The sequence below is a fragment of the Thamnophis elegans genome, chromosome 4 (assembly GCF_009769535.1).
Source record: "Thamnophis elegans isolate rThaEle1 chromosome 4, rThaEle1.pri, whole genome shotgun sequence".
NCBI classification, from domain to species: domain Eukaryota; kingdom Metazoa; phylum Chordata; class Lepidosauria; order Squamata; family Colubridae; genus Thamnophis; species Thamnophis elegans.
Window position 1 is genome coordinate 108,336,269 of NC_045544.1, and position 15,937 is coordinate 108,352,205.

The following is a 15,937-nucleotide window of genomic DNA, read 5'->3' on the forward strand; positions in this document are numbered from 1 at the left end:
GCCAGAAGCAGTCGATTGGATCGACGCTTTCGTCGCGCGAGCTGAAGAAGCCGGCGCGGTTTCTGGCGTAAGTTCGATAGCTCGGCTCTCTCTGAAGCAGGAACAGGAGCAGCAGCGCTCGCCCGAGGGTCTCCTGAGCGGTGATGGCGGCCAATCAACCGCCTCCTCCCAAGCCGTGGGAGACCCGGCGTCTGTAAGTTTGGCGGTGGCTGCGGGTGCAAGGCGGGCGAGGAAGAAGCCTAGAAGAAGAAAAACCCACCTCGGAGCTTAACTGTTACTATTTAAACGGAAGGGGGGATTTAGTGGGGAAAGGAAGGTACTCTGCGCATGCTTAAGCGTTTCGTGGTGGTCGTTGAAAAAATAATTTTCGGAGACCCACCTTGGGTCTAAACCTCCGCCCCGGATTCACTCGGTTATTGAGTTAGATGAGGGTGCAAAAGAGGTACAACTGTCTTACTCCGTCTTCTAGGATAAGTGGAAGCCTAGTAGACACACAGTAGTGGCCAAAATTGTGGGAACCTTTTGGGAAAAGTGTATTTTTGAGGTTTGATTCCACTGTTGGAATGGCCTGGGAATAGCCCAGACCTTAACACAATTAAAAATCTAAAGGCTAAAGAAATTTGTTAGTCAGAAGCGACCCAGCAATAAAACCCAGTTAATAGAAGCAATCATTAGATCTTGGTTTCACATTAACAGCTGCAGAACTAAAAGACTTGGTTCACTCCTTGGGAAGACATTGCAAGACCTCAATTCATGCTAAAAATTACCCAACTAAGTATTAACTGATGTGATAATTTTTGTATATCTCATTTTTTCTATGTGTTCCATTTTTCTTCTTTATAACTACTATTCTAATAGTAAATCCTTCATAAAAGTTATTGCATTACTTTTTTGATTAAATTATCTTTCCATTGATATATAATTGTATGGTACTACTCCAAAAAAAGTGGTGTTATTAGCGAGTTTTAGAAAATACACTTTTCCCAAAAGATTTCCACAATTTTTGCCACTACTGTAAGAAGGAGTTCTCTCCTCCCCCCTCAAATTTCATTACCATATTTTTCGGAGTATAAGACGCACCCAGGTTTTGAAGAGGCATTTTTTTTTTAAAAGTAGGTAGGTAGATAGAGGGAGAGAGAGAGGGAGTAGTTAGGTAGGTAGAGAGAGGAAGAAAGAGAGAAAGAGAAATAAGGTAGGTAGGGAGAGATAGTGTGTAGATAAGTAGGTAGGTAGAGGGATAGAAAGAGATAGAGAAATACAGTACATAGGAAGGGAGAGAGAGTAGGTAGGTTGGTAGGTAGAGGGAGAGAGAGGGAAAAATAGAGAAATATAGTAGATAGATAGGGGGAGAGAGAGAGTGAGTAGGTAGGTAGTATATAGGTAGATAGAGGGGGAGAGAGAGAGAGAGAAATACAATAGGTAGGTAGGGAGAGAGACAGAGAGTAGGTAGATAGGTAGGTAGATGTTTCCAGGTGTATTTATCCATGTGCTAGAGAAGGAAATAGCTGACAACCTGTAGCACCTAAAACTTTGTTTCTGCTGGGACAGCACTTGATCAATGTAATTCTCATCAACCACTCTAACTAAACAGCTTTCTGAAAGTGGAAAAAAAAGGTTTGGTACTCTACAAACCTCCCTTGTTGTTGTTGTTGTTTTTCAAATAAAAGGCATGCATAGCCTGGGGGGGGGAGCAAAAATGAGCAAAAAACCTACCATTTTTTGCAAAAACGGGCCTTTTTTGTCCAAACAAATGCATGCATAGCCTTATGGAAGCTTATAGAGTGCTGCTGGGGGCTGGGAGGGCAACAAAAGGCCCATTTTTTTGCTCATTTCTGCCCTCCCCAGCCCCCAGGAGCTGTCTGAAAGCCTCCATAAGGCTATGCACGGCCATTTTGGTGAAGGGGCAGGGCTTCAGGAGGCAAAAAATGCTGTATTCTGTGTATAAGACGCACCCAGATTTTCAGCCTCTTTTTAGAGGAAAAAAGGTGTATCTTATACTCTGAAAAATATAGTACTTGTATTTCACACTAATTTTCTTCCAATTTAAGGCAAAGATATCCCCACCCACCCCTGAATTCAGGCATTCCTCTTTTTTTCTTCTCCCTCAATCAGGTTTACTTCTAAGGATTTTTTTTTTTACTCTGGGGGAAAAGGTTAAAACATGACCTCATTGTAAATATTTTGCTTTCTTTTTGTGTTTCCACCTTGGAGCTTGTCAGCTTTGTATGTTTGTCTGGAATGTGTGAATGTATACCTGAAAGATTGGTGGGTTATGTTTTATGCAGTTAGGTTTCCTCGCTTCCGGCTGTTTTAAATTTTGCTCTGAAAATTGATTTGATTTTAATTTAAGATGGTTTTTCTAGTGGGGCTGTCTCTACTTAAAAGTGCAGCAGCTTGTTGATTGCATACTGTGCTAGTTTACAACTATTAGGACATACTTGCTTTCCTCCCACTTCTCCCTTCTTTTCCATTAAACAGGTGTGGTAGAGCAGTTCTTATTGCTTCCTAGCTACATAATTAAGATTGCATCATACACCTGCATAGGCTGCATTTCTTTCCAGACTTTAACTTGAGAGACAACAAGGTTTTGTCAGTCTTGACATTTATGTCAGCATGTAGAATTTGTTGTAAAGATACTGTGCAGAGGTTACACTTGGATATCAGATTTAAATAGCTTATTATGTGCTTTACTGTGCTCCAATTTTAAGACAATTATGAATATGTTTGTTATATAGTGGATGTTTTATTTACTGTAAACAAATGAGAATCACATGATTGTGGCAGTCTCAAATCATATAAATGCACAATTTTTGATTTTTAATTTTATGTTTTATGTGTGTTTGTGTGTGTTTATAATATATGTATACACATACACACCATGTTTCCTCAAAAATAAGACAGGGTTTTATTTTCTTTTGACCCCCCCCCCAATAAGCACTTGGCATTATTTTCAGGGAGGTCTTACTATTTTTGAAATACAGGAGGCAGCAAATGTGGGCACCTCATGGCTGCTGCTGTGTTGCAATATTTTCAGGGAGGGCTTATTTTCGGGAGAGGACTTAATGGGTGTATGTATGTGTGTGTGTGTGTGTGCGCGAATAGAAACTATTTAAATTGGTTCACCCATAAAAGTGTTCTCATTTCATTAAGGAGCTGAAATTTGTATACAATGTTTTGCCCAAAAGAAACCTAGTCACTCCTTGGATGTTCTCAGTCTTAAACATATACTGTATTTGAGTCCAGCTACAATCAGATGTTCCCTTCTGCTGTTTTCTCTTTTTAAAAAGTAACTCTGGTTTTTGGAACAATTTAGAAGTGCCAGCCTACTTTGCTTTTTTGTTTCACATACATATTGTAATATATGTGGGTAGAAATGAAAACAGTCAGTTGTGTAATTAACCTTTGATCTCAACCTGCAACTCTACTCATTTGAAATTCCCTTGTTACATAAAATCATTTTAAAAGCCAGTTCTTATTTACTTGAAAGTATTACTGGGACTTAAGTATCAGTGGAACTAATTCTGAAATAAAATGAACAATCTATTTGTGATACTTTAAAACAGCAGTGCAAAAATGTCTTGGGCATTTCAGTTCTCTGTTGGTATATTTCAAAAAGTAAATGAAACCAGAACAAAACATAAAACATTATGATTTCCTAATATTTAATCCACATTTTACTTTTAAAGTAAATTCATGTTCATTCTTCCTTAGCTTTAATTTGTTTGTTTTTATTTCTTATGCCTCATGTGAGAGTAAAAGCCAGATAGAGGAGTAGAAGAAAGAGGCACTTGTGACTAAAGGGTATTCTTCTCTTCTCCTTTTCTGTATACCAGTGGCAGGAAGGAAAGTTCTCATTAAAGTGAACTTAAAGAAAACAATTTCCTGCAAGCGTCACTTTCAGTGAATTAATCCTAATGGGACAAAAATACAACCCATGGATTCTTTTTTCGCTCTATCTCCTAGTGGAGAGAGTACATGAGGAAGAAACAGACATAGTTTATCCCACATTGCCTCCTAGTAGCAATTGTGATTGATTAACTCAGTGCACCTAAAGATTGCCTTACATCTTTTCTCTGCAAAAAGAAATAGAAAAGGGACAACCATTGGATTAATGACTAATGATAATATCCTTAATTGATGACAAGAGTTTCTTTGCAAATATCAGGAAAGACTAAAGTATGAGAGAGAGAACAACAGAAGCTGCTTAAAGAGAGTCAGCCAGGCCTTAGTGCCCATTATATCCAAGGTGAGACAACACAGCCAGTCCTGCTATGCCCAAAATCCAGGACTTGCAAGAATATTCAATAGCAGGCAGCACGCTTACTTGTCGTTCTGTTAATTTTAGCCTATTTCTCCAACCTAACAATCTTTTAGATTTGTATTTCTATCTTTTAAGGTATTGGTCTTCCAACACAATTTTAAGATTTTCAACTTGATATATAGCACAATGTACAGTATAAATTTAATAAATAAATAAAACTTCTGCAAATTATGAATGAAAAATTAGAAAATCTAGAGCTGAGCATTTAGAGCAGTGGTTCCCAAACTTTTTCAGTCCACCGCCTCCTTGGTGCTACAAACTGATCCTTAGTGCCCCGCACCCAGAGGTGGAATTTTTTACTACTGGTTCTGTGGGCGTGGCCTGGGGGGACATGTGACTGGGCGGTTTGCACGACCGAAGGAAGATAGTAACTAAAATTCAAAACTGTAACAATTAATTGCACATTTATTCAAAATCCAATTTAAAAACCTTTTTAGTTAATGTTAATTCAACAAAAATGTTGAACATGATCCAGTGATACAGGTTTTCAAAGTCTGATAGTCGTTTATCAAGAACTTTAGTAACTAGTAATTTCGTAAACTCAGTAAAATTTAGTAGCTACTTCACTGTTCAGTAAATTCTTAATGTGATGGATGGATTTGATGAAGTGATACCAGTTTCCCAATGTCTGGTTTTAAGTCACTTAGCAGAGTGCAATGTTTCCCAACCTTGGCAACTTGAAAATGTTTGGACTTCAACTCCCAGAATTCCTCAGCCAGGGAATACTGGCTGGGGAATTCTGGGACTTGAAGTCCAGACATCTTCAAGTTGCCAAGGTTGAGAGACACTGCTCTAAAAGCAAAACTTGCTTCGTCGTCGCTCACGTCGAAATTCTCTTTGGCCATTGTCCTGCTGCCTCCTTCCCACCCAAGGAACACCATACACCACCCCCTTTTTTGTGTCGCCGGAGGATTTTAGTTGCCACACGGACATATGGGGATCCCCGGTCCCAGGATTGCCCTTCGCACACCCGCAGGAAAGAGGGCTCCCTGCCTGCGGAACATGATACTGCCTCCCTTGGTGCACAGCGTGCGGATTGACGGAGCGCGCGCCGACTGACTGGCTACCCTGAGGAATACACTGTATGCAAGAGGCCAGAAGCAACCATTCAGTGGGGCAGGGAGGGGGGAGGACAGGAGAGGCCCATGTCTGCAGCGGGCTCAGGGAGCATGCACGTTCCAAGCCGTGGTGCTTGGTATGGAGAGTGGTGTGGAAAGCCCTGAGCCACGTGGGAGCGGCTCGGTGTCTTCCGATGTAGTTGTTTTGACTCCCCCCCCTTTGCTCGGTTGTGCGCTCTCTGTATGTCTATATGTTCTCTCTCTCTCTCTCTCTCTCTCTCTCTCTCTCTCTCTCTCGGCGGTGGTTGAGGCTGCTGGTAGTTAGGATCGATTCTGCTGATGCTTAAGTTGCCGTGTTGGACAGCAGCAGCAGCGAGAAGCAGCAGTGGTAGTATCGAGTAGATCAATGAAGAAGGGGCATTTATGCAGGCTGGCCAGCTGAAGCTGTAGGCTCAGCGCGGCTCCTTCTCTGCCGCCTGCTGCCCCCTGCCTCTTAGCGCCCTCTGCCACCCCCCCCCCCCGTCTCTTAGCACCCCCTAAGTCATCCCACCGTCTCCAAGGGGCGGTACTGCCCACTTTGGAAACCATTGATTTAGAGTGCCTAATTTGACACCTCCCTCCCAACTTGATGCCAAGCTATTCTCTGATGAGTCATTCTCTGAGTAAAATTTCTGAGTCAAAAATATATCCACTATAATGCCATTCAGCCCACACTGAACCAGCCTGCAAATTAACATGACCTACGTTACATAGTATTTTTTTTTCAAAGTGAAGGTATATTATTCATATAGCATTTCCACAATCTGTTAAGGAGATTACCTGATCAAAAGAATGAGGTGAAATTTGTTCTTAACAAATCAGTGCTAACTTGTGATAGTTGCTGCATTGTTTTCAAAATTTATTTCTCTATGGTTTGCTTTAGAATCTTACCAAATATCAGATGGACTGATTTGTAATTAGCTGAATCTTCCTTTTTCTCCTTTACAAATATAGGAATGTTTGCTCTCCAGTCATCTAGTGATGCACTAGTTCTCCAGGTTTTTGCAAAGCTAATACATATGTATTCTGTCAGAGCTTTTGCTAGTTTTTTCAGTATTCTAGGATGCATTTAATCTTGTCCTGGACTTTTATACTCATTCCTGACCATGTTTATGTCAGTGTCAAGTTTCAGTCTTACTCTTTCACAATTTCCTGCTAGAAGACATAATTTATATTGAAAAAGTCTGAGTCAATATTAGTTTGCTTATCAAACATTTATGTTAAAAAGAATTTTAAATCCTCTGACTGGGTAAGAACAATTTTAAAAATGGTATAAGGCATAGTTAGCATGAATTTATAAACATACACAGAGTGCATATGTTTACTTTTAAGAATTATCCTATATATTAACAGAAGACTTCTGAATTTTAGATCTGCTGATGTAGGAATCAGTCAAGTGACCAGACCTGGACAGCCCACACTCACTCGTCTTCCGCCTCCTATTCTGCCAAGGCCTTCACAACAGACTGGGAGCACTGCTCTGAACACCTTCAGACCTGCATATGGCAACTCTTTTTCTTCAGGCTATGGCACATATGGGAATTCTTTTTATGGAAGTTACAACCCATATAATTGTGGATATGGTGGCTTGGGCTATAGCCGTTTTCGAATGGATGATATTCCTACCAGTCGATTTGTTCAGCAAGCTGAGGAAAGCAGCCGGGGTGCATTTCAGTCCATTGAAAGCATAGTTCATGCCTTTGCCTCTGTCAGCATGATGATGGATGCTACTTTTTCAGCTGTCTACAACAGTTTCCGAGCTGTATTGGATGTTGCCAATCACTTTTCCAGACTCAAAATACATTTTACCAAGGTGTTTTCAGCCTTTGCATTGGTCAGAACTATAAGGTATTTCTACAGATATCTGCAGAGGTTACTGGGTATGAGAAGATGCTCAGAGAATGATGATTTGTGGGCAGAAAGCAAAGGAACTGTGGCCTGCATTGGTTCGGAAGATAAGGCAGCTAACTCTGCAAAATCCTGGCCCATTTTCCTATTCTTTGCTGTGGTTTTAGGTGGTCCCTACCTTATATGGAAACTGCTATCCAACTACAGTGATGATGAAACAGGTAAAGAAGACATTTCTTTAATTTGAAATAGAAGCATTATCTTATATCATCTGATATTTCAGCTGTGGGGTATTAAGAATGAGTAAGCTTTGCAAACTGCTTCAAATCTATTTTAAATTAGAAAACTGAATCAGACAGCCTTTAATGACAAGTATGTTTGTTTTATTTCAATTTTATTTCTTCATATTTACATTTCTAAATCACCCATCTCCCTCAAAGAGTGTATATAAAAATTATATATCAACCTTAACCACTCATTTCCCTCATATACTCATTTTAATTTAACATAATTTCAAAAATTTAAATGTTACCTAAAATTTTAGAATTAAAAGTTTTAAAAGTTATAGAATGCAACAATAATTAAACAGTTAAAAATACTCCCTGTGTATGGATGTGTATACACACACACACATGCATATACACACACACACAATTTGTAATGTTTATTCTTGCACACACACACACACACACACACACACATATATACACATATACATATACATACACATGTAGTCCTCGACTTACAACAGTTCATTTAGTGACTCTTCAAAATTACAATTGCACTAAAAAAAAGTGACATGGCCATTTTTCACACATGATTATTGTAGCATTCCCATGGTCATGTGATCAAAATTTAAATGCTTGGCAACTGACTCATATTTATGACGGTTGCAATGTCCCAGGATCATGTGATCCCCTTTTATGACCTGACAAACAAAGTGAATGGGAAAGCAAGATTCACTTAACGACCCAGTTATTAGCTTAACAACTGCAACTATGGCAAGAGAAGTTGTAAAATGGGGCAAAACTCACTTAACAAATATTTCACTTAGCAACATTAATTTTGCACTCAGTTATTATTAAGACCTGGCATAATATAGTGTATAACTATGAATAACCTGGATCTCAAGTGGTTTTCTTGCCTTCTGCAAAGCTTTTCAAAAGTCAAATTGATTGCTGTAACTGTAGTTGCTTCCAAGATTTAAAATAAGTGATCACGATGAGGAATACTGGAGATCTAACTATTTTAATGGATTTGCATGTAATTTGGAAGAAATTAAAAACAGATCATGTTTCACAGACATAACTCCATGCATATTAAACTTTAATCTGTTAATTTATTTATTTCATCTACATCCAGTCTTTTACAGAGGACTGTAAAAATTTCTGTATTACTGGTTTGGATAACTTTGGAAAAAATAAAACACTGGAGTTTTGTTTCCTTTTAATATATATACCATAAACTTTAGCCACACATTGTACAAACTTTACAGTTCTAACTTTTAACTATTTACAGAGTGGCTTGCAAAAGTTTGAAGTGGATTTTCGTATTTGGTTCTAAAGACTGTTCTTACATCATGCCTCTCAATAAGTTCAGGGTTGCACACTCAGTAGCAAGGTTATTGAACTACTTAATCTTTGTTCTGTGAAACAGTTTCCAGTGACTGGGCCAGTGGAGAGGATGATCATGTTGTTGGGAGAGCAGAATATGACTTCAATGCTATTTCAGAAGAAGAAATTTCTTTCCGTGCAGGTGAAATGTTAAAATTGGCACCCAAAGGTGAGATATATATTTTTTTTAAATAGTCCAGCATTCTCAAATTTCTGAGCAGTGTGTAGAAATCAAAACAGAAAAGATACTTACTTTGTGGGTCAATTGAACGATTAATGAAAAATTAGGAGAAAACTTTTTTTGATCTCATACATGCAGAGACTTGCAAACATTTATCAATAAAGAAAGTCCTTGTTTACATATTTTCATAGAAATCTCTGGATTTGCACTATGGAGATTAGTTGACTGTCTTAACCAGTATATTAATTGGAGGCTTGAAGTTATACAGGTAGTCCTTGACTTACAACCAGCCACTTAGCAACCATTCAAAGTTGCAGTGGACCTCCTCAGAGAGCTATTTATGACCCAGTTTCAAAATTATGACAACGGGGGAGGGAGGTGGTCACACGGTGGCATTTTCGGCATTAGGATTTTCAGCAAAAACACCCATCAGGTACAGTGGATTTACTTAACAATTATCATGTTGGCATAAAAGTAAAATTGAGTGCAGTCACATGGTAACCCACAATGACTGGCACAATTTAGGACTGTAATTCCAGCCTTAAATATTCTCATAAATTGAGGATTACCTGTACATATTTGGGCGTCTTTTCATTAATTTCCTAAAATCTCTTCCAGCTCACTCATTCTGTGCTCCTTCAACTACATCCCACATATCTACAAGTTTATATCAGTTTTTTTCTCATAGTAATAGTTCATTTCCATCCAGATTTATTTGGAACTAAATCCCATAGTTTCAGTGGAATATTCCCAGATAAACTTGTCTAAAAGAATAGCTAAGGATGCACTCACATTTATTTATTTTTATTTATTAAATTTGTTTGCCACTTATCTCACCATGAGGCGATTCTGGGTGGTTTACGATGTTCACTCTAAACCTAGTTTAATATCAGTTTATTTATTACTGCGTGCATATATAGTGGCCCATTTTGCAATTGCAACTCTGGGCAACCAACACAAGATTAAAAAACAATAGAATGAAAGAATAAATAACAAAACAAGTGACACCTGAGAGCAATGAGACATCATGTAAGCACAGAAAAGTCAGTGACACCACAATGAGGGTTCATCTATCTACAGTTAAACCTACATCTAAAGGAACATCCATGTCATCGCCAATTTATGAAATGCCAGCAAGGTCAGAGCCAAATGATTTGTAAGGAGTTTGATGTTTCAGAGAACAAGCTACAATACAGAAGACCCACATCCTGGTCCCTGCCAGATAGTACTGCCTAATGGATGGGCCCCAGTGTGTGCCCCCCCCCCTACTGTTTTCCAACAGTAGTTGGAAAAATGTGGTCCTGCATATAACCAGAGCCCATGCCCTGAAAGATTTTCTAGGCAGTAATCATTACCTATGACTAGGCAAAGAGGCTTACTCTTGTGTAAGAGGCTTGGTTTGTGTAATAAATCAGATTAGGTTAAAATGATGTTGGGTAATTAAAGATTTAATGTTTCTGTGAATTCAGCCATGCATGTAGCATATTACCTGAATACAGCAGTTCTGTTTTTTTTAATCTGGCAGTAGGGTTGAGCATGTTGTGTGAAGCTAGCCATAGCATGTAACCTAGATGATATCCCAAACTGCTGCCAGCAGTCATCTTTATCCCAGGCCAGTGTCTTAGCCACCAGTGTATTTGCTGGACTGCTAGTTGTTCCCAAATTTTTCCGTCCTGAGACTAGAACAATTCTTAGCTGATGTGTGAAGCTATTTTTAGGAAAAATAGAATCTTAACATAATTTTAGCCATGGCCCAGGATTGGATGCTGTGCTGGGAATCTCCACCACCAGGCCACCCATCATTTTTGTTTTTAACTTTTCTATTCAATTTTGTCTACTCAATTTTTCTGATTTTAATTATTTTTAGTATTTGTTTATCTTTTATTATATTGTAAGCTGCTCAATCACTGTAACAAGTGGAATGGGTGGCATAGAAATTTAATAAATCTTCAGACAAAAGGGAAAGGTTGAAGATTGGGTGGGGGAAATATTGAGTACAGCTAAGTCCAGTTTCCTCTTACAAAGAGGCTTTGTACCCAGCTAATGCTACCTCCTGGGAGGTCAGGTTCTAACAGGAGAGGCACGGATCTTACCACAGGTGGAAGAACCTAACCTTGGCAGAACCAAGGACTCTATTGACCTGCTCAGAAGTAACCAAACTCTACCCAGATAGCTTGACAAGATTGAACCCCAGTCATCTCTACAGGACCAGCACGACTGTACTCCAACTCTTAAGTAGATAAAAACAACTTTAACCATCAGATACATAGTGTAATTTTATTGATTTGACTTATCTAACCCTCACACCAGCTCTGTAATAGATCCCTCAAGCCTCCCTTATCCAGAAGGGATCAAGTGGGCAGAAACAAGATTGCATTTAGGCAACAATCTAGCATTAATATTTTTAAATGCAACCATTTTGCAGTGCTTACATTTAAAAATATTCTCTAGATTATGTTTAAAAAACAAGACAACCTCTGCTTTTAAGGCCAGACTCTAAAGGGCATCACACACGCATCACACACGCATCACACACGCATCACACACACAATTAGGAAATGGCTTGCAAATTGGCAATGCCTAGCTAAGTTCGCCAATGACAATATATCGATTTTGAATCTGGCTATATTTTTTCTTAAGGATCATGGTTGTATTGCTATTCCCTACTAGTTTGGTACCTTTTCCTTACTTTCTGTTCATGAGTTCAAGAGTAATGCTGTTCTTCTCAAGTTCTGAACTCTATAGGTTTACAGTGGGGTTAATGATACTATACAATCACTAACCCAGGAGCAACATTGTTCTTTAGCATTAAACTCTATGAAATAGCCATTCAGTATTGTGTCAATTCAATCATAACTACTCACCAAGAGAGAGAAACCTGCAAGATAGAGGTATTATGGATGAACAGGACAAGATACTGGGATTAAGTTCAGTTTTGCACTGCCCCTCAAAGAGCACGTTTATAGTATGGGCGTACACTTTGTTCTTCTGCTGTTGCTGGCTTTGTAGATGGCCAAAGTGGCAAGTGCCATGCAGTTGTGCCTGATACACATGATATACCATCTATAATCTCTATAGTCCAGTTGACTATTATTCACACCTTGATTATATCCCGTTTTGACTTTGGCAATATACAGGTAATCCTCAACGTATGACCACAATTGACCCCAACATTTCTGTTTTTAGTGAAACATATACTAAGTGAGTTTTGCCCCATTTTATGACCTTTCTTGCCACAGTTGTTAAGTGAATCACTGAAGTTGTTACGTTAGGAGCACGGTTAGTAAGTGAATCTGGGTTCCCATTGACTTTGCTTGTCAGAAGGTCACAGAAGAGGATCACATGACCTTGGGACACAGCAACAGTCATAAGTATGAATCAGTTCCCAAGCATCTGAACTTTGATTATGTGACCATTGGGATGCTACAATAGTCATAAATGTGAAAGATGGTCAAAACTCACTTTTTTCAATCTTATTGTAACTTTGAACGGTTACTCAATGAATTGTTGTAAATTGAAGATTACCTGTACTACCCTTGGAATTTGTTCAAAAGTGACAATCTGTGTTAAATACGAGAACTGGTATAAATTACAGGGATTCTTGTAAGTTGCAGTGCACAGTTCTGCACAGATTGCCAATTTCTATGCTAACCTTTAAAATGGGTTAGGGTTTAACTATCTAAAGGACCTCTACTCGTAATAGAAATTTGGTTGTAGAGATATGTGAGTCCTTTTCACTATCCTATAATTTAGTTTAAACATTAATTTTGGCTAATTTATTGCTAACCATAAGCATTCTAAATCTTTCGTCAAATAGGTTTTCATTGCAATTTGAAAAGTCTAGGAGAATTATATAAATCTAATTTGACAATCTTAATTTCTCTAATACACTTTTATTAGGTCACTGTCATTACATAAGAATTTTCTGGTAATTGCATGTGTTTTGTTTTTCTTACCAGAACGACAACCCAAGATACGTGGCTGGCTTTTGGCCAGCCGTGATGGTCAAACAACAGGACTCATACCAGCTAATTATGTCCGAATACTTGGTAAAAGAAAAGGGAAAAAAACCTTAGAGATAGAGAAGATTGCAGAGCATCAATCCTCAGTCAGCAATACCTCTCTGGGTCAAGAAAACACAACTGCTGGTGTTTTGGAAGAGCAAGAGGCTGCTTTTGAGGCTGCTTTTGTGGAAACAAACAAAACCCCTGTCAGATCAAACTCTCCTCCACTTAGTGAAAATAAAGAAGATTTTTGATGCTTGAAGATTTATCAGAAGTATTGGACTGCATTGGACTGTACTCACCAATAATACTTTAGGGTAGCCATTCAGTAGTAAACAGCAAAACACAATTATTGACAATATCCAGGTAATGTGCTATTCATACCTGGTAATATCAGTCATAAAGAAGTTTGTCATTGACTGTAATCCCTATTAGGTTCATTGAACATTAGGCAGTTGGATAAAGTATGCTAAGGTCCATTGTATGATCGCAAACATTGCTGACTATAGAGTAAAAATACCAACTTCTGATCTGAATAAGTTGACACTAAGGCTTCAGATAGCTTTCTATCCTGAAGCTGTTTTTAAAGTCTAAAGAATCTGCTTCATATAGCAGCATTGTGGTGTATTGAGAAAAACTGTTTTCAGAGGTTTTGACTATACCTTCTGTCTGTCATTTTTGTACATCTTGTGAGATAAGGAAAATCTCTGATTCAGGAAGATAACTAGCAATAGGAAAACTTACAGGGTTGAAACTAATGTCTCCACTAAATAGAAACAAATATATATAATATGCTTAAAAAACAAGCAAAAAGGCCATCTAATTGTAGTTCTAGGATATATACTGATAGATCTCTCTCTATATGCTTCATTATGAAAGCTGGGTTTTTTTAAAATTGCTCTGTAGCATTGCATTTGAAGCCTGATGTAATCCTCTTAATTTGGATTGGAAGTTACTTGTTATGTGTTAAAAGCTATGCTGCCACTTGTTCTTCCCGATAAATTATGTAACAACTTCCCTCTATCTTTTTACTGAAACATGTTCTGTCAATAATACTTCAGAGGCTCAACCTCAGCATAAATTGGCAATATCTCTGTGTTTTAAAGTTAATCATGTTACATGCAGTCTGAGCCTAGTGATTGCTAAAACTGATAAATACATGTTTTCCTGTAGTTGGTTTCTTCACTTGCAAATGCTAACTATGTCATTTCACTTAACATTCTACTTAGTAAATCTGTAGTAATTTCTCTAGTAAGAATGTTGATCATGGCTTATGTATCCAAAATATGTGAGGTGTTGTTTACAAAGTCAGATTGATATGCTCATAAAAATCACATTAAATACAATACTGAGACCATGCCATTTGCAATAGCCAGGATAAAAATCTAAGTTTATTTTGAAGAAGGCTTCAAAAGTAAGTGACAAACTAACTTCTGGGTGAAATGTATTAGATGAAATATATAGACTTTGGAGTTCTGTAGTGCTGATAACTTAAAATGTTTTGAACTTACAATACAACAAAATTATACACTCATTTTTTCTCTCTCTTAGAATAAATGGATTTTCAAATTGAAAAATACAAATTGACATCCTTAATTTTAAATCAAAACTCTTCTACACATACTTTATTTGCACTTTTGCTACAATTTTGCTTTTTTTAAGAATTCTAAACTGTTTTGTATCCAGTTAAATTACAGTACAGAATAAAGATCTCAAATGAGAGTACCATACGTCGAAATATTTTTTTCTCCATAGCATTTATGTTTTGTTAATTTGCTAAGGGCCTTAAGAGTATTTTCTTTTATTCTTTTCATTTAGTGAGGAAGCAATGCAGTAATTTCTAATTAAAATACTTGAATTTCTAATTTGATATGATTAGAAGCTGAAAGCCAGAAAAATGAAAAACTAGGATTAGACTTGAAGGTAGGTCAGGTGGCAGGCCTGAGTAATCATTTGCACACATTTCTTCATTATTTACATGGTTATAGGTTTGCATGAAACCCTGCAATGTAAATTGGTACCCCAGTTTTCCTCCAAAAATATGCTAGGAAATTTAAGTAAAGATATTGACATGGATCAAGTACCTGAAATCAGTTTTTCTTGCCTACTGAAACTATCATCTGGTTGTAAAAAGGGTAGATTCCTGATTGTAGCTGACCTTCAAATCAAGGTTTAAAATACTTGATTTTTCTGTTATTTTACTATTATAAATGTGTTGAATTCTAATAAAAAGGATTACCCACTTTCAATAAAAAGTTGAATACTCTTGAATTTGATTGGTTTCACTACTTGGGAAGTTTGGGAAGTTGAATTTACAATAATCATTATCTGTGAATTTACTTCACTATAGGCACTGTAGTGTACAAAGCAGCCTCTCCTTGAGTTGGAGTGCACCTTTTTGCTACACCCTTGACCTATAAGGGGCTGGGTTCAGGGTACAAAAAAAGGGAAGAAAAGTGCAGAGCAGCCAAAAGGGCAGAGATGGGTGAATAGGGGGAAGTTGGAGGCAATTCCTTATCTTATTGAGGCTTGGGGATGGGAGGGACCAAGGCCAGAATGGTTTGGATTGGGGTTTGAGATTGTGATCACTAAGTGATATAGTCACATGATGTCTTGTTTTATAACCACCCTGCTTAACGACCAAAATTCTAATCCCAATTATGGGTCTAAATTGAGGGCTATCTATTTAATAACAAAGTAGCATGTACTGTATATGCATGTCAGTGTGAATCCTAACTCTGAACCATATGTGCTTTAGTGGAGCCAGAATGCAAATGTTTAAAATGATTTAACCCTTAGTGAAGATTTTATCATGCATTTGGAGTAACTGTAAAATCTATTAAATTCCACTGAATTTTGAGTACAGCCTTGTT

At 37.8% G+C, this 15,937-nt stretch overlaps 1 protein-coding gene across 1 annotated transcript; it reads left to right on the forward strand.

Annotated features, from left to right (window-relative positions):
• The first annotated feature begins 22 nt into the window (after window positions 1–22).
• PEX13 (peroxisomal biogenesis factor 13) lies at window positions 23–15,117 on the forward strand. The gene is made up of 4 exons (XM_032214994.1): window positions 23–193; window positions 6,790–7,487; window positions 8,923–9,048; window positions 13,020–15,117. The coding sequence occupies exons 1-4, from the start codon at window positions 144–146 to the stop codon at window positions 13,316–13,318; spliced, it is 1,173 nt and encodes a 390-aa protein (XP_032070885.1). The 5' UTR covers window positions 23–143; the 3' UTR covers window positions 13,319–15,117.
• Window positions 15,118–15,937: the final 820 nt, after the last annotated feature.

Coding starts and splice junctions, on each gene's coding strand:
- PEX13 (XM_032214994.1), top strand. CDS start 144: ATGGCGGCCAATCAACCGCCTCCTCCCAAGCCGTGGGAGACCCGGCGT. Junction 194..6,789: donor CCGTGGGAGACCCGGCGTCT/GTAAGTTTGGCG, acceptor TCTGAATTTTAG/ATCTGCTGATGTAGGAATCA. Junction 9,049..13,019: donor GTTAAAATTGGCACCCAAAG/GTGAGATATATA, acceptor TTTTCTTACCAG/AACGACAACCCAAGATACGT.